The sequence below is a fragment of the Pelodiscus sinensis genome, chromosome 1 (assembly GCF_052426305.1).
Source record: "Pelodiscus sinensis isolate ZL-2025 chromosome 1, ASM5242630v1, whole genome shotgun sequence".
In the NCBI taxonomy this organism is placed as follows: domain Eukaryota; kingdom Metazoa; phylum Chordata; order Testudines; family Trionychidae; genus Pelodiscus; species Pelodiscus sinensis.
In genome coordinates this window covers 307,035,047-307,057,425 of record NC_143052.1, presented here as the reverse complement: position 1 = coordinate 307,057,425, position 22,379 = coordinate 307,035,047, and the positions used below count along the sequence as shown (strand labels likewise).

Sequence of the window (22,379 nt, the reverse complement as noted above, 5' to 3'; positions counted from 1 at the left end):
TCTCCAGCAGACCAGGGGCACCGGAGCAGCTTACGAACGGGGCTTTCTCGCCCCGACTTCCGGGGCGAGAAAGCTCCGTTCGTAAGTGCGGATCCGACGTAAGTCGGATCCGCGTAAGTCGGGGACTGCCTGTATAGCAAATGATATTTGAAAAAAACCACTCTTCTAAAATTTATTTCTAAAGAAAATGGAGCATGTTTTCAAGTATCTAGAAAGGTATTACAACGAAGAGGGTGAAAAATTTTCCTTGGCCTCTGAGGATAGGACAAGCAGCAGTGGGCTTAAATTATAGCAAGGGAGTTTTAGGAAAAGCTTCTTAACTGTCTGGGTGGTTAAACACTGGAATAAGTTGCCTAGGGAAGTTGTGGAATCTCCATCTCTGAAGATATTTAAGAGCAGATTGTATAGACATCTATCAGGGATGATCTAGACAGTGCTTGGTCCTGCCATGAGAGCAGGGGACTGGACTCAATGACGTCTTGAGGTCTCTTCCAGTTCTAGTATTGTATGATTCTATGAACTATATGCCAAATTGTGAAGACTGGGCATGAAGAAGGTACTTAAAAGCACTAAACTTGGGAATAAAAAATGTCGGTTGCAATTTTTTGAATAAACCCTGAACTTTGTAGTAACAGCAAGTCAGTTGTCCTGCTGAATACATTCAATATTATGGAGTACATGATGCAGCCCTTCTCTGTTTTACATTTCCTTCATCAGTTTTCCTAAGCGGATTTTCTATTTTAAATATACTCTTAAGCTTTCATAAAGTAATCATTCCAGATTACTACATATTTAAACTCACTGAAGCAAATGCATTATTTTAAATTCAGTCAGAGTGGTACATAACTAAGTTCATGGCTTTTAGAAAAAGCAAACACTAATTTATTTAGTGTGATTTTTTTTTTCATAATGAGACATGTTTATGACATTTCAATATATGTTTGTTAAAATATATGTTGCCAAAAATTTTAGGCATAACAGAGGATTTTATATCTTAGTAAGGTACTGATTTTGGTGGAGGGGGTTTCTCTAGCTCATCAAATAATCAAAAATAAAAGGGAAACTTATTTGTCCTGCTGTTTGGAAGAAAAGTAATGTCCCTTTAAGGGATTTGTTCAACAGGGGCGGGGGGCGGGGATGAAAGGAAAGTAGGGATGGATAGAAAGGACAGAAATATTTTGAAAGAAAGTTTAGTAATTATCTAAAATATGCATTTTAAGTTTAAGGTTGTCTTTTGAAGAATTTATTACGAAAACAATCTGTCCAAATATCTAAACATTTAAAACTAAAGTTGAATACTCGGTGCATCAAATATGTATGCAAGGATTTTTTTTTTAGAGATGTGATTTCATAATCTTCAGAAACAAACTACAATTTGCTTTAAATATGTCATTAAACTAAGGCCCTGATAGACTGATGCACAACAGTTTTTTCAGTAAATTCTGGATTAGCACATGCCTGTTAAATGGTTTCATTACACTTAATGGCTGTTTCACAGCTTCAATGTTACAGTAATAGGTCTGGCAAACTAGAAGAGTTTTCACTTTTAAGGTAACAGATCCACTTCAGGGGTAGAGTCACTAGTCTGCAGGCAATAACAGCCTGCTGTGGGAGCCTTCAGAAACAGTCAAAATAGGGTAGGAAGAGGGGAGTGGTTGAGCACTAAAACTCAGGGAAGGCATTGCCTCCCCTTATCTCTTATGCCAGTTGCCCATAAAGCAAAGACAAGTAAAATGATGTGCGTGCTAATTGCACGCAGTGCTTACTGTGAGAGCCTTGTGCTCCCTCTGCATTTAATCAGCGTGCTGCTGTGGTTCAGTTGGCACACTCCACAAATTCTAGGTATACAAGTGCAGTTGGGAAAACTATCTTATCCCAAGAGACCATCTTTGTTAATGTCAATCTTGTGGCCCACTAAGATGGAGGGCTACTCATGTGGCGCGCTCACTAGCCTCTGTTGCCCGTCGTTGGGTTAAAGGGACCTCCCAGTTTCCAACTGGCTCTGAGGGAATATGCTGTTGTTTTTTTCTGAGAGAATAATATAACAAAATCCTGAGTGGACTTTTTATCTACAAACATTAACTCAGTGACCTCTAGATGTCCTCTTCCCCAGAGCTTTCATCTTGTGGGTCAATATAATTTACAGATGATTTGCAATAGACAAATGAGAGAGGAGACAGAGAATTCATAGTACAAATTCAATTCCAAGCCTGACTGATTCAGATGCAAGACATTTTTTAAGTCTTCAGCTGTTTCTGCTCAGGAAGTAAAGATTTTTTTGTTTTGTTTCTGCCATAATCAACAAAGTATTACACAATGAATCTGTTGTCGGTGCCCTGCATTTTACTATATAGTCTAGTTGTTGATCTAAGGAGTTTTCATATTGCTTTGTAGAGAAAATTACTCCGAGTTAGCTAAACTGTCTGTATTCACAGCAATTTCTTGAAAGAATAGGCACACACAATCATCTTTGCTTGAATTTCCATGTGCCTATTTGCGGTCCTGGTTGTGCGAGGGTGCTTCAGATTACAAAGTTAACCTCCATCCATCTGGCTGGTCAAGGCCATGATTATTTAAGTACCTTCTGTTGCCTCACATAAAATTTGGGACATCATTATACATGACAGGTCAACAATACTGGTGGAACTTCTCTTTTAAGTCCCACTGTTGTCATGAGTTTTGAGAATATTCAAAGTTTCATTTTTATATGAAATTTTTTGGTATTGCTCTTACCCAGAGTCCAATTTGGTTTGGAAAGTTTGATTTTTTTTTTTTCCTATTCAACTATTTTGTAAAATAATAAATGTTGTATATTTTTATCCCTAATTCTGTCAATAAATCCTTAGCATGAAAAAGTCTCTCTCATTTGTCTTTTCACTGTTTGTCCTACTTATTCCTCATGCTCTGTTTAGTACAATATTTGGTGTTATGATGACTAATGTCTTCATTTCATGTAAATGACCTTGGTAAGAAAAAGGGGAATTAATATACAAATAGAAATATAAACAATCTGCTTAAGTTTTACTAAGTGTTTATTCTTGTGAAAAAACAGCTCTTTAAAGAAATGGACATGCATAATGTTAATGTTTCTTTTTTTAAAATACAGTGGCCCTAATCGAGGACATTATATTGCAATAGTGAAGAGTCATGATTTTTGGTTGCTCTTTGATGATGATATTGTAGAGGTAAGTATTGTAACCTTAGCATTTTACTCTTTCTAAATAAATGTCTTCCCCCATGCTAACATCCCATTGATGATCATTTAAATATTAAAAGGAATTGTATTCTGATCTTTTGAAAATAAGAAATATCTTCAGATAAACTTTCTTTCTCTCCTTAACTAGACAGGCTCACTCCTTGTTCTTTGAGTACAGTCATGTTTAGATATTTAGTGGAGGAGGAAAAAGTAGTGCTGTTTGTTGAAAATGTATATATTTTTGGTTCACTTTTCAGAGTAATTGCTTTTTTCCAAAATAAAAATCTGATCTAGGGAAACTGCTAATAGTCCTAGACTAGATAGAGGTAACTATCTGAAAGAGTTGCTAAGTTTTTGTTCCTATCCTCCGTGGCAGCCTCCTCTGCAATATCTCTCAACCTCACAGGTAGATTAGACTCATCTGGCAAAGTAGTTTTTGCCCATGAAAGCTTATACCTAAATAAATCTTATGGGATATGTCTACACAGCAGAGTTAAAGTCGAATTAAGCAGCGCAACTTTAGACCCATCTATTGCGTAGCTTAGGTCGAAATAACTTAATCGGCTTTTGCGCTGTCTGTGCTACAGGAAGTCAAAGGAAGAACACTTTCTTTGACTTCTCTTACTCTGACTTCTGGTAACCCTCATTTTATGAGGAGTAAGAAGTCCTTCAGCTCAACATTATTTTGAAATAAAGGCTTGTATTGTATACGCACACTATGTTATTCTAGAATAACGTATCTGTGTAGAGGTACCCTCCACAGGACTCCTCATTGTCTTTTTAGGTAATTAGACTTTCAGAGAAGTACCTGAGAATCTGCAATTTTGAGTCAAGCATGATTAATGACAGATCTCTTTTGCTGCTTTTGTCACCTATGACATTCACTGTGCCCTGGCAGGGATAAAAAACTATTAAAAAAACCACTCTTCCTGTATGGGAAATGCAAGGGTCCAAGTAGAGGTCACATAACATTGAAAAGTGGGGTCATAAATCCTCCACAGTGAATCTGCTTCACTAATTGTGCGAAGAGGCCAGATAGAACAGCTAATCCTTCTATTATTTCTTTTCCTTCGCTCCCATCACCATTTGATCTAAACTTGGAATTATTAGGGTCTGCTTTTCCTAGTTTTCTTTAAGGAGACTAAAATATCCCACTATCTTCTCTAATCCCTATCTTGATATATGATAGAGATCATGGATTTTTCTTCATTGGAAGCTTTTGGGAGAGGGTACTTTTGAAAGATGCCGGTGTTCCCTTTCCTAACCCTGTGTAGAAACAGCTTGTGAAACTTTTTGGTTTATCTTTTGTTTATACGATCATGTCACAAAAGGACACTCTAGTTCATAAAAAGAAACAGTCTTGTACCAGATCATAATTTTTTTTCCCCACAAGTCTTTAATACTCTATTGTAAGTGGAATCTTCAGTTTACTGTGGAATGATTCTTGGAATCAAAGTGCTCACAGAAGGAGATGTTACGACATAAGTGAATCCTTCTGTTTCCTCTTGAGCGAGGAAAGTGAGGGAAATTGAATCATGGAAGAAGCCAGATTCTGAAACTGCACTCTCAAAAGCGATGCTATGTCCAGTACAATACACTAATTCTGCTAGACAGCACATTCATAGAATCGTAGAATACTAGAACTAGAAGGGACCTCGACAGGTCAAGTCCAGTCCCCTGCACTCACAGCAAGACCAATCACCATCTCATCCCTGATATTTATCTAACCTGCTCTTGAATATCTCCAGTAATGGAGATTCAGCATCCTCCCTAAGCAACTTATTCCAGTGCTTAACCACCCTGACAGGGAAGTTTTCCCTAATGCCGTCTCTAAACTTCCCTTTCTTAAATCGAAGCCCATTGTTTTTTGTCCTATCATCAGAGGTTAAGGAGAATAATTTTTCTCCCTCCTCATAACACCCTTTTAGGTACCTGAAAGCTGTTATGCCCCTTCTCAGTCTTCTCTTTTCCAAGCTAAACAAACCACATTCTTTCAGTTTTCCTTCATAGGTCATGTTTTCTATGGAACCCCACTTGTTATGCCCTTCCAGCATGACTGTGAACAGTGAAAAGTTTTACTACAGTCTAGGTATACCATGTCAGCTGCTTCCTTCTTATCCATGAAGTTTGTTATCCTAGCAAAGGAAGTTCTCAAGTTGGTTTGACATGATTTATTCTATACAAATCCATGTTGTTACTTATCACCAGTGTTCCTTCTAACATTTTCTATCCTTGGGTGGGTCGAATTTTCTTATGTGCACCACCAATACAAACAAAACCACACACACACACACACCATATATACATATATTTTAAGCAGTGCATGAGTGTGGAATAAAATATATTAAAACTCTAGTTTCTGTGAGGTATCCTTAGGGCACATCTAGACTACGTTTGAATTTTGAAAGAGAATATGCAAATTCCTATGGAATTTGCATATCTTCTTCTGATTGTTTTTTCGAAAGCGTGTCTTTCAAAAGTGAAAGTAATCTGGACGTGGGGGGGGGGTGTTTCAGGACCCCCCTTTTTTCCCAAAAAAACACTCTTCCTAAAAAAAGGAATTCTAGGAGGTTTTTCAAATACCTCACACTAAAATCTCAAGGCTTGTCTAATGCGTCCATTAAGGTTCACCTCATGGCCATATCAAATGAGCATGATAAGATGGATGGACAAACTCTGTTCTCTCATCCAGCCACTAAGAAATTTATGAAAGGTCTTGAGAATACCTTCCCTCCAATAAAGCCAGTAGTTCTGATTTGGGATCTCAACTTAGTCTTGAATACATTAACTCATCTTCCACTTGGATCCATGGCAACTTGCACATAAGTCCACCTTTCCGTGAAGATAGCATTTTTAATAGCAGTTACGACATCCAAAAGGGTCAGCGAGCTACCCGCCCTCATGGCCAATCCACTGTTTATGATATTTGACAAAGACAAGCTCATACTCAGACCACATCCAAAATTTCTTCCAAAGACAGTCTCATGGTTTCATCTCACTGAGTCTATATACTTACCAGTCTTCCATCAGAAGCCTCATTCGGATGCCACCACGGCAAGGCTCTGCTCATTGGATGTCAGGTGGGCCATTGCATTTTACTTAGAGCAAGACAATTTAGACAATCACACAAGTTGTTTATGTCAATAGCAGACAGCTCTAAATGACAAACGGTATCCAAACAAATGCTTTCCAAGTGGATCATGAACTGCATTCGCGAATGCTATGCCATCAGCAATGTCGCATTACCAACACTTATATGGGCACATTCCACGAGAGCTATGACCACATCAATGGTCTTCTTGCATAATGTGCCCATATGCAGGGCAGAAAAAATTTAAGCCTATTGCTTCTTTTCTTATCCTCAGAAGCCAAAGAGAACAACTTTTCTCCCTCCTCCTTGTAACACCCTTTTAGATACTTGAAAACTGCTATATGTCCCTTTTGAGGCTATGTCTACATGACAAAATTCGGAAAAAGATACGCAAATTGCAGGCCACAATTTGCATATCTTTTTCCGCTTTTCTTCTGAAAGAGACTTTTCTGATATTTGGCCCGTCTACATGGGGCCAAATGTTGAAAAAACCCCGTTTCAGAAAATACTTTCTTCCTCAGGAAACGAGGTTTACAGGGATGCCAACAAAATGCATCTGCTTTTCTGACATTTTTTTCCCGAAAAAATCGATGCCAAAGTATCCCGGAAAAGCTCCGTGGTCTAGACATACCCTCAGTCTTCTCTTTTCTAAACCAAACTAACCCAATTATTTTAGTCTTCCCTCATAGTTCATATTGGTAGCTCATAATTTTTTAAGGAGGAAGTTGATCTTTTCTCCTCTTACGGCTCCTGTTTTCTAGACCTTTATTAATTTTTGTTTCTCTTCTGTGGACCTTCTCCAATTTCTCCATATCTTTCTTGATATGTGGTGCCCAGAACTGGACACAGTACTCCAACTGCTTCAGTTAGTCTATAAGGTGCCACAGGACTCCTCGCCGCTTTTGCAGATTCAGACTAACACGGCTACCCCTCTGATCCAATACTCCAACTGAAGCCTAATCAGCACAGAGTAGAGTGGAAAAATCACTTGTCTTGCTTACAACACTCCTCTTAATGCATCCCAGAATCATGTTTGCTTTTTTTGCAACAGTGTCACACTAACTTATATATAACTTGTGGTCCACTATGACCCCTAGATCCCTTTCTGCAGTACTCCTTCCTAGACCGTCACTTCCCATCCTGTAAGCGTGAAATTGATTATTCCTTCCTAAGTGGAGTATTTTGCATTTGTCCTTATTAAACTTTATTCTGCTTACCTTAGATCATTTCTTTAGTTTGTCCAGATCATTTTGAATTATGAGCTATCCTCCAAGGCACTTGCATCCCCTCCCAGCTTGGTATCATCTGTAAACTTAAGAAGAGTGCTCTCTATGCCCGTGGTCACCAACCCATCAATTGTGATCGACTGGTCAATTGCAAGGGCTCGACCAGTCGATCGCAAGGTGTTCGGGGCCCTACCCCCAAGAAGCCCCACTGCCTACCTCCACTGACAATGGAGGTAGTGCTGGCTTTCTGTGGGTAGACAGAAGTCTTGCAGCTGCATGCCACTTCTGGGGGTTCCGGAAGTGCGCTGGCTGCTCCCCTTCCCCAGGTCTCTGGCATGCCGGGAACTTGCGGAGGGAAGTCCCCAGAAGAGGTGCACGCCGGGGCTTCCCTCCTCTGCAGGGGGGGAAAGGAGAGGAGTCCTGGGAGGAGGCGGGTGTGAGGGACTCCCAGCCCTCAGCAACACCTTGTTCCTACTGTCACCCTGTCCTCTGCTGCAGAACCCTGTCCCTCACTGGCACCCTGCCCCCACCCTGGCACCCTGCCCCTTGCCCCCACTGGCACCTTTCCCCAGTACCCTGTCCCCTGCTCCCACCAGCACAGTTGGGGCTACATTAGTGAGGCTTAGGGGGTTAGGAGAAGTTATTTTTTTGCATCTCACTTGTGTGGCCCCAACTGACTTTTCTGTTGGTCAGTGACCCTGGACTCAAAACAGGTTTCCCGCCTCTCTCATAAATAAAGACAATGCTAAAACCTTTTGAGTTTGACATAATATTTTATTTAAAAACGAAGCCTGGCCAAAAGGCCCCCAATTGGGGCCAAATCCCCATCTCACTGCAGCATCACAACACGCCTGCACCACCTGAACCCAAATCTGAGCCTATCGTACGCTGGAACCCCCTATCCTGAGCCTTTTACATTCCCAAACTCCTGTACCCCCACATCCTCAGTCTTCTGCCACAACACTCCTGCACCATCCACACATGGCAAATGTGTGTCCTGAGCCCATCATACTCACCGCCTCCTTGCCCATAGCCCCTCACATATCCAACCCAAACTCCTGCACTCCCACATCCACAAGCCTGTGACTTGCTCGGCACCCCAACCTTCCACCTGAGCCCAACACCCTTTCTCCTGCATCCAAATTCTCTCCCAGAACTTGCACTTCTCACTCCTTCCCACACCCAAATCTCTCATTTCCATCCGAGAGCCCACACCTACTGTCTCAACCCAGTGTATAAGGGCTGGGGATAGCAAGTGGTGGAGAGAAGGGGAACAGAGAGGATGGGACCTTAAAGGGGTGGGGTGTTGGGGAAGGAATGTGATTTTCATGCATTGGTGGGTTCCCCTCTTTTTGCTTGACAAACCTAGAGGGTTCCTTGAAATTCTGAAATGGGTTCCATGGCCATAAAATTGGGAAACACTCATGTAGTTCATGCTGAGTTTTGGCCTCTCTTCAAAAAAGATCTTGGTATTACCGTTATAAATCACCTTTCTGTGTGGGAGGACCTATCAAATAATGTTTATAAAATTCTATTCATGGTTAGTCCATTTATTAGTATTAGATGTTCAAGATACTTTAACTAGACAGAACTTGAGCAGCTGTGGAGGAAAGAATATTTGGGGAGAAAAATTAACCGCCCTTTTAACCTTTGTATAACCTAGGCTATCTGGAAAAAGGTATTTAATAGATGAGACCAATTTTTTTTCCTGTTTCACAAAGTGGAACTTAACAGAATATACTTTTGTCATAGTAGACTTTTCTCCTTTAAAAATTAGTGTTTGTATTTTGTTTTCTGTAGAAAATAGATGCACAAGCTATTGAAGAATTCTATGGGTTGACATCGGACATCTCAAAAAACTCTGAGTCTGGTTATATCCTCTTCTATCAGTCTCGGGATTGAATGGGAACTGTGATGCCTCGTTTCTTCTCTGGCTGTGTTGGACTGGAGCAAGCACTGATATTAAAAAAGGAATGCAGGGAGTTCCAAGGACAGTCGCGCAGTTTGCACATTACAAAGCAAAGTTTTGGATATTTTTAAACCCCTTCACATCAAGCTCATTTTGTTTGCTCAGGTATCCTTCTGATCGCACACCTCAACCACAACTACTAGGTGAAAAGAGAGATACCAGCCACTCTTGCAGGAGCAGCCTTCCAACAGCTAAACACATTTTCTCTCTTTAAAGTCCTGAGTCGAAGCCCCTGAAAATCAGTGGAAAGAATCATTGACTTCATTGGGCTTTGGATCACAGCCTAATTGCAACAATCTGGAAGTGCAATAGAAGCAATACAAATCTGGTATTTTATTCTGATTTCTTATTTGAAAATACAGAGGATTCTTTGTGCATTATTAATTTGTTTGTGTTCAATTCTGAAAGACTATCTAAAATCTAGGCAGGTTTTTTGTTTGTTTTTTTTCCCCCTGGGTTCTTTCATGTATAAACAAGAAATATACTTGGGGCCAAAACAGTTGCCTTCTTGACCATATCAGATTAACTGAAAATATAAACTGTCAGGGAGGCCAAGTGCATTTTGCTTCTCTGAAGAAGCTTATGTTATAGTATAGTAATATATACATATACTGTTGGGAACAATCAGTAAAAAATCATGGCTTTTAATCTTCCTATGGAGAAAGATTGGATTTTTAATAATAGTTTATTTTTATTTATAAATCAGTGAAACTGCTCGGGACCTATGTATTGTCTTTGAGTGTAACAAATATTGAACATAATTTTCTATATTACTTCAAGTTAGATTTACTTTATTTAATTTTTTTTAAGGAAAGACAAATTCTAAATAAAATGCATAAAATGCCTTTTAAAATATTGGTAATCTAGAAGGGATAATTTCTCTTTTTAAGGAGGAACTGGTATCTGGCTAAATGTTTTACATTGTTTAATTATTAAATTAAAACATTAATTTTTTTAGACTCTGAAAAAATCAAGTTGTGAAATGTTTTTTATAGGTGTCTGAATAATGATTGTAAGAATGCTTATTATAATGAAATGCTAGCGCAGTGGTGGTGACCCCAATCTTTACTATTCTTTACTCGTTAAGGGTGCATATTCAAAATAATTTGTTAGAAAAACCTGGATCAGTGTAAGCCTTTTTAAGGACATCAGTCCCTCTTCAAGAAATTGATCCATTTAGACTCCCAACAGGTTGGGAGACTTTCAAAAATCCCTCTACATACAAAATGTTACTGATAATAAATGAAGTAATCTAGGAATATAAAAGGAGTTCAGTGTTTTGAAATGTTGCAAGTACTATGAGGTGAAATTTTCTGAAATTAAATGGTTTACCTTGATTTGAGGTTATGAAACAGCATTAAGATTTAAAACATAGCACCACCCATAATAGATGTAATAAGAAAAATGTATAATGTTGTGATATGACACTTCTCCATGCATCAGTTTGTTGTCAGTTAATGACCGAATGTAATTTCTGAAAATGATGGAATACATATTTCAGATTATGGCTATCAGATCTTGGAAATCCTTGTCATCCCATATCGGATAGTGATTTGTACTTTACGGTAATTTTCTAAGGTTATTTTATTGGTGCCATTGAAACCTTTTAAAAGAATGTCTCCTGTCTGCTGCTATAATTAATATATTTACTTACCTGTATTTTTGAGCTCAGGAAATGACTTCACCTATACATTCAGTTGAACAAATCTTGAACAGGGTCACTAAGTAAATTGGGCTATTTAACAAATATGAAGAAAATTCTTTTAATATTACAACAGATTGCTTTTATAAATACAGAGTTTCTGAAGCCTTGTCTTGACTCCAGTTCTTTTATATAAATTCTATAGCTTGGCTAAACTACCAGCATTGCAAAATAAAGCATATAAAATATTGTGGAAGAGACATAAAAATAATGGATTGGTTATTTTTAAGGGCTTATACCAAATTAATTTAGAACCTAAAGCTGTTTTTCCAGCTTTCAGTGGGAAAAGACTGAGGGGTGAATCAGTTGGACCACTGTACATGCCAGAAAGATGAAGTCTCTTACATTAAAAGGACAGCATTGTAAAACCACTGTCACATTATCTTTTGTTAACTGATAAATGTTTGTTCAGTCATTTTACAGGTTTAAAAATATGTAGTTAAAAGCCAAGCTTAGTTGCTAAATACATTTTATACAGTAACACAATTTAAAGCATTTTTGTTTCACTGGTAGCCACAGGATATTTTGTTTTATTTCTGCAACATATTTTTATAAAAGGGTGATTTATTTTGGATAGGATTTTTAAGATAGTGGTTCCAAATGATGCATTTAATTTCACTTCTAGTGCAGCTGAAAATGTACTAAATTCTTGATAAAACTGATACCAGAAATTACAGCTAACTTAAAAAAAAAAAAAGACAGAGGAAGGTACAAAGTGTAACTGACCAATATAAAAAGCATTATAAGATTATCTCTTGATTGTAATTGCAATGGAGAATGTGGGGAAAAATCTTCTCTTGTAAATGGTAGAAATGATTTCTGTGTAACTCTGTAAATGTTAATTGGGATGACATGTCCCCTATTTTGTATATTGGAGCACAAAGTCTATTAAATAATAAAATATGTTCTCTGAAGGTAAGTACAGTATTCTTTGTATATTCCTGTTGTTGTCACATAGCATCTGGTGTTTTTTTTTTAAATGTTCTCAAAACTTGTAAATATGTCCTGCTTGTAACAGTTTCCTGCATAAAGGCAGCAGCCATAAGCCATAGAGTAGGGAGTAAGGTATTTACACTACATCACATGCCCACTCACCATTAGTTAGCTTTTTTTCTTCAAGGCAATATTAAAGATCTTACTGTTAGGTCCTTTAACAACCATGACAATATTTTAATATTACATCTGCTAATGTTAGCATATTTTTGTTTGTGTAATTCAGTTGTAGAAAATTTGTTTTATTGTGTTATTGATATTACAGCAGAACTGATTCAGGTATTTTTCTGAGGTAGAGAAAACTTGTTTGAATTAATCAGTACCCTCAGAAGTCGCCTCAAATCTGTTAACAGAATTTTTGTAAATTGATGTTCCACAGTTGATTAGTCTGCCTGGAAGGTAATCATAATATCTTGGAAAAGATCTGTTATAGGAAGTTGTCGAGCTTTTGACACTGGGATAGTAAGTGTAACCTTGTTAATAGGGTTTGTTTATGCTGAAAAATTAACTTGTTAGAGCATGTGTTTAACATGTTTTACTCAGTACTGACTGTCATTCTAGAGAACCCTAAGATTAACTTTGTGTAGCTGACATTATTAAAATGTCTGTGTCTACATGGAATGTTACGTTAGCATGTTCCTACTGCAGTGTAAAACTAAAATAAGCCTGTGAAAGGCCAGTGCAGAACAAAACTACCTCCTGAATCATTATACTTATGTTGCTGAGTTCATCAGAATACTCGAGAAAATCTGCAGAAATGTGGTATCTCATTGTCCACTGAGAATCTAACTGATGAACCAGTTTGATGTAGGATACAGATTTGAGTTATACAAGAGGCTTAAGTAGCTTGTAGGGCAATGGTCATCAACTAGTAGGTCAGGATCTACTAGTAGATCTTGGAGCATCTGACAGGGTGATCCTGACTGGTTTGGCCAGGAAGCTATCAAGTGCTGGCACTTCAGTTGGCCCTCCACTCACTGTCATGCTGCTCCTGCCCTCTGCCTTGGAGCTGCCCCCCTGGGAGCCTCCTGGTTGCTGTGGGAGGGAGAAGAGGGGGGTGCTGATGTCAGGGTGTCCACTTCTGTACACCATCTCTAAACAGAGAGAAGGGGATGGAGGGAGCTTGACAATGCAAATTTTGGTCACTTTCACACACTACGTCTGTCTGTCATTCTCACAAACATACACTGTCCTTCACACTCATCTCCCAACCCACCACATATGTATGTAGGGGGTGGTTGTTACTACTTTTACTGCTTGCAAAGTGGGTTATTTTGGGGTTTGGACTGGTCTGTCCATTTCTTAATTTTCATTTCTCTCTTATGCTGTCCCAGCCCTGAACCTCCTCTTACATCGAACCTCCTGCCCCAGATGTGAGTCCTCCTGCACCCAAACTCCTTCCTACAGCTTGCGCCTGGAAACCCCTCCTGGACCCCAGTCCCCTGCCCTGGGCCTAACCCAGAGCCCTCCCACACTCCAAACTGATTGGCCCAAGACCAGAGCCTACATCCCCATTTCCTACCCTAGCCTGGTGAAAGTAAGTGAGGATGGAGGAAGAAGAGGGAGTGAGCAGGGTGAAGCTGCAGGGGAGCATGGGTAGAGCCTCAAAGGAGGGGTCAGGAAGGAAGTGGGGCAGGGGTATCTGGGTTTGAGGTAGATCTTACATTGCACTTAAATTGAAAAAGTGATCTTATGCTTAAAAAGGTTGGAGACCACTGTGATGTAGAGCAAAAAAAAAGTGTTATATATTACACAAGTATAATACTTGCGTGGGATATTGATTAACTGAAGAATTGGAGTCCATCATCTGAAGAAATTCACCAAAGGATTTCACTGATACTGCAATAAATCATCCCCTCTCTGGTGAATTATATAGAGGAGTCTTTAAGAGTATTGAACTGAACATTGCATTTTAACACTTCATGTTATCTCATAACGGTAGCAGTGAAGGTTCTAGCCTAGTCCAGAAAAGATAATCTTCCACAGAACAAGGACAAGCATTTTTGATACTGTATATTAAATGACTAAACTCTATAGAAAACTGTTGTGAATATGGTCAGGTATCTACTTGTTCCTGGTCTTTCAGGCTCTGAGTAGACATTCTTCATGTATGCTGATGCAAAATTCATAGTCTGTTGAGTTACATTTTGTGTGGCAATAGTGGTATTTTAAACAAGTCCATACCTTGATTGTCACCCTAAAGTGCTAACATAAATTCTACATCAATATTCCATCAAGATTAATGAGGGTTAATACCTCTTGTGGTGTTTCAGCTTCTCTAGGACAGTGGTGTCCATCCACTTCTGAAACAGTAGCAACTATAGTGGCTACTGCTATAGCGAACTAGCCACATTATTCTGAAAATTGAAACTAATTGTGAGACTCTCTGAACATACCAATTCTGGTCTTTTAATGTCAACAGAATGCTTCAATATTGGTTTTAATCAACAGAAATCATCACACTTTGTAGAAATTCAATCAGTGGGACACTTGACAATTTGGTTTCGCTGCTAAACCTCTGAAATCAGGTGGTAACTTTTCACGGACAGCAAACCTCAGCTGGGCCTCATATTTTCATCCAGTAACCGTGGCCCATACTTTGACTTAATGTACATCATGACTGTAAAGCATCATTTTCTAAGCAATGTTGAACCAAACATGGAAAAAAGTTTGGCAACTGCAGTTTTCAAAATAGCAAACTAATTGTCACAAAAGTGCATCCCATATTGCCAGAACAGATTCATTTTTTGACTGATCGAGCTGGCTTTGAAGTGTGAGCATATCTTCTTCAAACAAATGTTTGTCCAGGTCAAGCAAATTAACAAGGTCTTGAGAATTAGCAATATCAAACTGAAATAGGTTTTTCATGAATCAAAATGCCAACATGAAGCTTCCAAAATCTGCAAAACACTAGCTTAGTTCCATTGCCAGGTTTTCAAGCCATCTCACATAATGCTGACAATCAAGGTCATCACACTCAGATTCACTATCTCCAACAATTTTCTGCAAATCTGGGAAGTGGGTGAGTTTTCCTGCCTTCATATGAATGATAAATAGCTGTAGCTTAGAAGTAAACTCCTGATTGTGATATGGACCTGGCGTCCCCTTTATGGATGTTTCAGATTGAGTTACTCAGATGGCAGAAGATATCAGGAACCACTAATCAAATTGTCATTGCTTATCTTCAGTATCAGAAAAACTGTCCAGCTTTCCTTTCTCATCAAGAAAGCCTCTGATTGGAGCAAGCAGTGCAGAGAACCACTAAAGCACCTTTCCACAACTCAGCCATCGCACATTAGCAAAATTGATGACTTCAGAATGCTCAGATTTGATTTCTTTAAAAAATTCCTCAAATTGGTGATGGTTCAGAGCACAGCTGTGCATGAAATTCATGATTTTGATCACAGTGTCCCTGAAGCCTTTCAGAGTATCTGTTGTGGACATCTGAGCGCACAGATTATTTTGATGCAAAATACAGTGGCAGGAAAGCAAGTTGCTGTTCATTTTATTAGATTGGAGATGCTCTTTCAGAGAAGAGACAAATCCAGAATTTTTTCCCATCATTGCTGGCACACCATCAGTTGTAACAGAAGCCAGTTTTGCTAAATCCAAGTCGAAATCAATTGAGACACTTTTGAAAGCACTGAATATATAAGATGCATGGTATACTCTCTTAACCCACATGCTGATAGCAGTTCATGAATCCAGAAATCTGTTACAAAATGAATCCAGAAGATGAGCTGAGCAGCATCACTACTGTCACATAACTCATCCAGTGCCAATGAGTAGGCCGAACACTGACCAAGTTCAGCATGCAACTGGGTTTTGAGATCACTAGACAAATCTTTTAACTGATGTGTGACTGTTTGGTGACTCAGCTGCAGATTTTGAACGCTCCATAAGATGTTATTTCTCATCTGTTCGTTATGATTTTCAAACAGGTTTCCATGACTAAGAATAATTTCCTTCACCATTTCTCCGTCGGACAATGTCTCCTTGCTGCGAGCCAGTATCCACACTGCTTTATAGCTGGCCAAAGTTATCAGTTCAGATGAAGATGAAATCCAATTTCAGCTGATCAATTTTATTAGCTCACTTTTTGCTTCCAAGGATACATTGGATCAAAATCATTGTGCTGCCCTTGGAAATGCCTTCTTACAATGTCAGTATTATTTGCCAGAATTGTTGTACGACACAGCAAACACATTGACTTTTCATTCACCTTGATGGCATATTCAAATTCCTATTTCTCTTGAAATTTACATTTGATGTCCTTCCTATCTCTTTTTCTTGGGTGTAGTTTCTGCCAATAATTTGTTTGTTTTCAGCATTGTTTGACTTGACATAATTCTGAAGCAGGTAAAAGAACTACTGTTTTCTAATAATGTACTGATCTACGGATGAAATTCTAAAAAAAAGAATTAATATTTTCAGTTTCAACACAATGCAGAAATAAGAAATATTTCTAGGGAGACCAAAAATGTGCCCTCATTTTAAAATTTAATATACCTGGAAGTGGTTAAACTTGCTCAAGTTTTTTTAAAAATTTTCAAAAACAGGAATAACACTCAAACTGTTTTCTTCAAATGTGAGCTTGTATGTTGGATTGTGTTGTTTAGAATGGCCATAACCAGCGTGCACTCCCTCCCTCCCTCTGGAAAATTTTTTTTTGAGAAGTAATTTTCATATACACCACTATATTTAATGAATGAAATTTTTGGCCAAACTTTTAAACCTAGTTGTGAGTCCATGATGAACTTTCATTTAACCTGCATTTAAATAGAAGATTGAAATGAATGCCAGAAGACTGGCCAGCTTAAAAACTGAGCTGCTTCATACAAGAACAAATCATTTCAAAAAGAGAACTCAGATGTACTTTCAGAAAGGCTTTGACTATAAATTCCCATGGAAAACTTGTACCTGGAAATACCGGCTGCAGCTTACGATGATGCATGATGATTTCCAGCCTAAGCAGCATATTTAAGTTATTCCGCTAACTGGCAGAAGTCTTTATCCAGCAGTAGTGTAAAGTGGCTTTAGAACTCAGAAAGATCTTCTGAACTTTTTTTTTATTCCGTGAAAATTTGTTTTTTGATTTTAAAACTTTTTTTGAATGCAACAGTTTTTGAGTTTTTATTGTTCAAGCCAACTAGCCACACTCAACAGGCCAAATAGCTACATGTAGTTAGTGGCTAGCAAGTTGGACACCAATGCTCTTGGAGCAGATTCAAGATTAATAATGTTATCAAATTTATCTTTGCAATTAGAAGGAAACATTTCAGATTTAAAATGAAAATATAAATCTCAGCATTCAACAGAATCTACCCTTATACTTTAATTCTGCCAATGCAGTGCTTCTGTTAGTGCTTCCGTTGGCTACTAATTTGCCCCTAAAGGAAAATCTGGATTTGACTGTTGTTGGTAGTGGTGCCAATAAATCCCAACAGACTCTCACCAATATTAAATGTTAGTGGGGAGTCTTTCCCATAGCATTGCTTATGGAAGCTATAGAGATGGATTAGTTTTGTATCTAAAAACAGATCATGTGGTCAGAGATCCAAGTTAAAGAGCATATAGCCTTGAAATACAAATGATACCTGTTTAATTCCTAGCATTTTGTTGTGGTTATTTGAATAAATCTGACAGGTATGTAGTACAAATTAAACTGGGCCAAAGTGTTAGCTATTATGATAATAATTAACCTCTAAAATTAATGAGCTAAAGCAGTGTTTCTCAACCAGTGGTACAAGTACCCTTGGGGGTACTCAAGAGAAGTCTGGGAGATACTTCAACATAACTAACATTTGGAGAAAATTGAATTTTTGTTGTAAGTTTTATAGCGCTTTATTATTTTTTTACTTTTTATACCCAAAAATTTCATCGCCTGCCCAGCTACAATTAAGTTGTTTAAACAAATGTGTTGCAATGATAGGAAAAAAATTGTGTGTGTCTGAAAACTGGAGGTACTAGAGGGACTTCTAATTTTATTTTTTTTAAGGGGGTACTTATATTTTTTAAACAGGGTACTTTATAAAAAAAAAGGTTGAGAAACACTGAGCTAAAGAATGTCTGGGTATAACTTAGCCTGTTAAAATGGAGTTCAAGATGTAAACTAGGTCTACTTTGGGGTTCACTTAAGATGCTTAGTCATCCCTGTAGTTTTCAGCAATTTTGTATTTTCTGTTAGTATTTTAACCCAGTCTGAGTCAGAAAATCTGAAATGTCGTCTTTAGTCATGCTTTGCAGCTGTTGTTACACATTCAAGTAGAGAGGTGCAACAGATATCCAGTAGTATACCTGTGTCTTTCCTACTTCACTGGTTCTATAAGAGAGATATGGAATAGTAAGGAAATTACTTTTACTAAAAGATTTGTTAAGATACCACATGGCAGATACTAATATGGCAAGCACGTTAAAAATGCCTATATAAAATAATCCATATAAAATTTGTCTACAGAATTGGCCTTTCAGACTTGGATGTTCAGCTCTTCCCCCTGTGCTTGTCTGATTTGAGTACTTAATGCTTATCTATATTTGAAAATTCTGTTTTGGATGTTTTCCCTTTTTTGGTACATTCGGTGTCCATAGTTCTCTTGTGGGGTTTTTGTTCAGTTTTTTAAAGGCATCTGAATGCCCATGTTCTCAAAGAGTAGGGATTCATAATATGTAAGGCACTTACACAATTTAGTCTCTCTTTACAGGTATCTTATATCTTAAATTGGTATTCTTCATGATCCATGTTCATGGGTTATTCATCTCACTGCTGCTTTAGTAGCAGCTGAGTTATAAGGGAAATAAATAGGCCCACACAATACACATATGTAAATATATGCTGCCACTTTAAATATGCGAGATCTGTGAGACTCTATCACTATTTTAAAAATTTGAATAAACAATCATTTTTAAAAGTGGAGAATAAGAGAAGTGGGAATAGAACTTCAGTCTGAATCTGAACCAAACTATCCATCTGTCACCTTGATATGACATCTCGGGAGGTATACTTCCTGCCAGGGGCCCGTATCCGAGACATTATGGAGTCATTGTCAAGGATTATCCAGCCCTCTGACTACTACCCTATGTTACTCCATCCATGTGGGCACAAGTGATGCTGCAAGGTGTGACCTTGAGCAGATCAAGTGTGACTACAGGGCTCTGGGAGTACAGGTGAAGGAGTTTGGATCACAGGTCTGGTCCTTGTGGTCAAAGGTAAAGGCCCAGGCAGAGATCTGCTCTGTCTGCAGCCTGAGGCAGTGGAGAGGAACTGGATAAGACCAGATTGCACACGAATGCTGCAAGATGCTCCCCCGCATATGAGCAGTCCGACCAAGTATGGCTTTGAACATCTCCGTCCTGTGGCACTGGGACAAGCCCAGCACGTACAGTGGAGCACCCACAGAACAGCACTCCTGACAGCATACTTTTTAGATGCACAAAACAACTCTAGTGGACAGTCTCAGCAGGTACTTCTCTACAGATTATGTGGGAGATACACAAATCTGTCCCAAACAAAGTCTTCGTTCAGCATTCTTGAGACCTGCTTGTGTCTCAGATGAACAAGAAGTTCAATTTACACTGCTGTGGAGCAGCTGTAGGTCAGGATTGCCAAGGCAATATGCTTCAGCTGTTCTGGACAGACCACTTGAGGTATGCTGCTTCTTCAAGTGCTTGCTTATGGCCATTTCATCATAGGTGTGCATGTGTAATCAGCGACGGTGCATTGGAACAGATCTACTCCAGCTTCAGCTGTTGCTTCTCCCTGTTGTTAGCTTTCCCATTCTTGACTCCTACTCACCTCTGAGTGAATGCTACTGGTAGTCACCTATTGTGGAATGAACATGAGCAAGCACTCCAAGTCCCATTACTGGTGTTCTTTGAGATGTGTTTCTCATGTCCATTTCACATCCCACCCTTCTTCCCACTGTTGGAGATTTCCAGAAAGAAGGAGCTGTGGATGGAGGACGCATGCAGCACCCTTTATACCATGCCAGAGAGGTGCCGGTATAAAGCTTCCAGCACCGGTTCTTGTGGCGTGTACACATACCTATTGTGGAATGAACATGAGCAACACATCTCAAAGAATACCAATTATGGAACGGATAACTGTCTTTTTTCCCTCCCCTATTCCACTACACAGATTCTACAAGAGATATATCATGAATGAGCACAAATAATTCTCATTGCAGCCAACTGGCCCAGATAGTTTTGCTTTCCAGATTATGGAACTGGTGCATTGCCAATGGTATAACCCTTATGGCATCTTATTTACCTGGCATCACCAACACAATAGCAGATTCCCTGAGCAGGAATTTCGCAACAGATCACAAATGGGAGGTTCACCAGGGAGTCCTCCATTCCATTTTTTGACAGTGGGGCACTCCTCAAATAGACCTATTCACCACTGCCAACAACAAGAAATGTCACTGTTACTGCTCCAGGGCGGGAGCATCACTTGAAGAAGAAAGCGAAGTTACTCACCTTGGTGCAGTAACTGTCGTTCTTCGAGATGTGTGTCCCCGTGGGTGCTCCACTACCCATCTGCCTCCCCGCTTCAGAATCTGTTGCAGATTCTGAGGCGGGTCCGAGGCACGGTCTGACCAAGTACAGCTTTGAACATCTCTGTTCTGCGGCGCTGGGGCAAGCCGAGCAGCTACAGTGGAGCACCCCTGGGGGGACACATCTCGAAGAACAACAGTTACTGCACCAAAGTGAGTAACTTCACTTTCCACAGCCTGTTCAATAAAACCAGTATTGGACTAATTTAAAAAAAAAACAAATGGGTCTTACAAGTCAGAAATTGCTCTCCCCCCCCCCCATGGGGATATAATAATTTATTGCTGCATTGTTTCCTCCTGTCACATGGCTGGGGAGAAGGCCCCATTCTGGACAGGGTGAGAGTGTCCGTTTCGCACCGGTCACCTTTGTATTCTCTACTTTTGTTCCCCAGTCAGTGTCTCTTACTCCTGCTACTCCTCCCTGGCAAGTGGTCAGAGTCTCACTTGTCCCTAAGGGCCAGGCAGCACAGTTCAATAGTCCCAGCCTATAACTTGCCTTGCCTTGTGAGGGAATGCGACCCAATGGTCAGAGTCTCTCAAGAGATGGTAGCTAAGGGAAAGGTTTACATCCCCCAACGGGGGGGGGGGGGGAATTCCAGGCCCTCCCATTCCACTGGACCCCTGCCCAGGGCCCTGTTAATGACTTCCTCTAGCCACTGAGTCAGTGAGGAAAATTCTCGCTGCAACATGTTGAGACTCTGACGTCAGCTCGCTCGCCCTATAGCTGTTGCCATCCCTGGTCTGCTTCCTGATTCATGTGTCTCTGCTCACTGATGAATATCCAGCTCCCCTCCTTTATCTGGAATCTGACTCCTTCTGCTGGTGTCTGGAACTTGTGAGGTCTCTAGATGGGTCTGGCTTTCAGCCTACGAAATATTGCCTCAGCTTTTGGGTAGTCTCTGTGGTTTGCCCAGAGCTGGCAAGGCACATTCTTTCCCGCCAGCTGCCAGCTCCAACTGACCTGGGCTACTTTCTCTTATAAACTTAAAAAAACACAAATAGTCTTGCAGCACCTTAGAGACTAACAAAAAATGTAGATGGTATCATGAGTGACTTTTGTGGGGTTTAAAGTTTTTCCAGTTACAGACTAACACGGCTGCCCCTCTGAAACGTTTGCTCGCTTTTATAGCAGTGGGTGGGGCCTTCTCAGCCCTCTGGGTTGATTTAACTCACTCCTGCTCAGTGTGGGGAGGGAATGCCCCATCACACCTCCACTGATAGAAAAACCCCAAAGCTATGAAGAAGTTTCTAGTCTCAGTACACAATAATGTAGCTTGTCCCTGTACAAGGTGTTGCTTTTAGTAACCTGAATGAATTTCAGTTGACCTGCATAGGACAAATGATAATTTTCAGGGACTGACTGGCATGAACACTTTGAGCCATCTACAGTTCACATAACATGGTATTCGGTCATTTAGGCCTAAGGAACACTGAAAATCTGTGATTTCAACAAGTACTGATTTGTGAATGTACGAACAATATTTTAAAGTGCTTCCACTTTATCCTTAAGAAACAGCTACTCTTGAATATCATACTGGTGTTGGTGGTTCAGGGCACATGACCAGCTATTTGTACAATATATATGCTCTTCAGCCTTCAAATAAAATAAAAAGTAATGTGGCAAATAAACTTTTTTCACGAAAAATATTC

The 22,379-nt window shown here is 39.5% G+C and overlaps 1 protein-coding gene across 2 annotated transcripts in view; it reads left to right on the top strand.

The window, feature by feature from the left end:
- The window catches only part of USP12 (ubiquitin specific peptidase 12), a 61,848-nt gene extending 49,745 nt beyond the window's left edge, over positions 1-12,103 (top strand). For both annotated transcript variants that reach the window (XM_075919240.2, XM_075919239.2), the window contains 2 exons: positions 3,107-3,185; positions 9,314-12,103. In XM_075919240.2, the coding sequence (XP_075775355.1) occupies positions 3,107-3,185; positions 9,314-9,415 (181 nt within the window). In that variant the 3' untranslated portion in view covers positions 9,416-12,103. The remainder of the gene's footprint in view (positions 1-3,106; positions 3,186-9,313) is intronic.
- Positions 12,104-22,379: the final 10,276 nt, after the last annotated feature.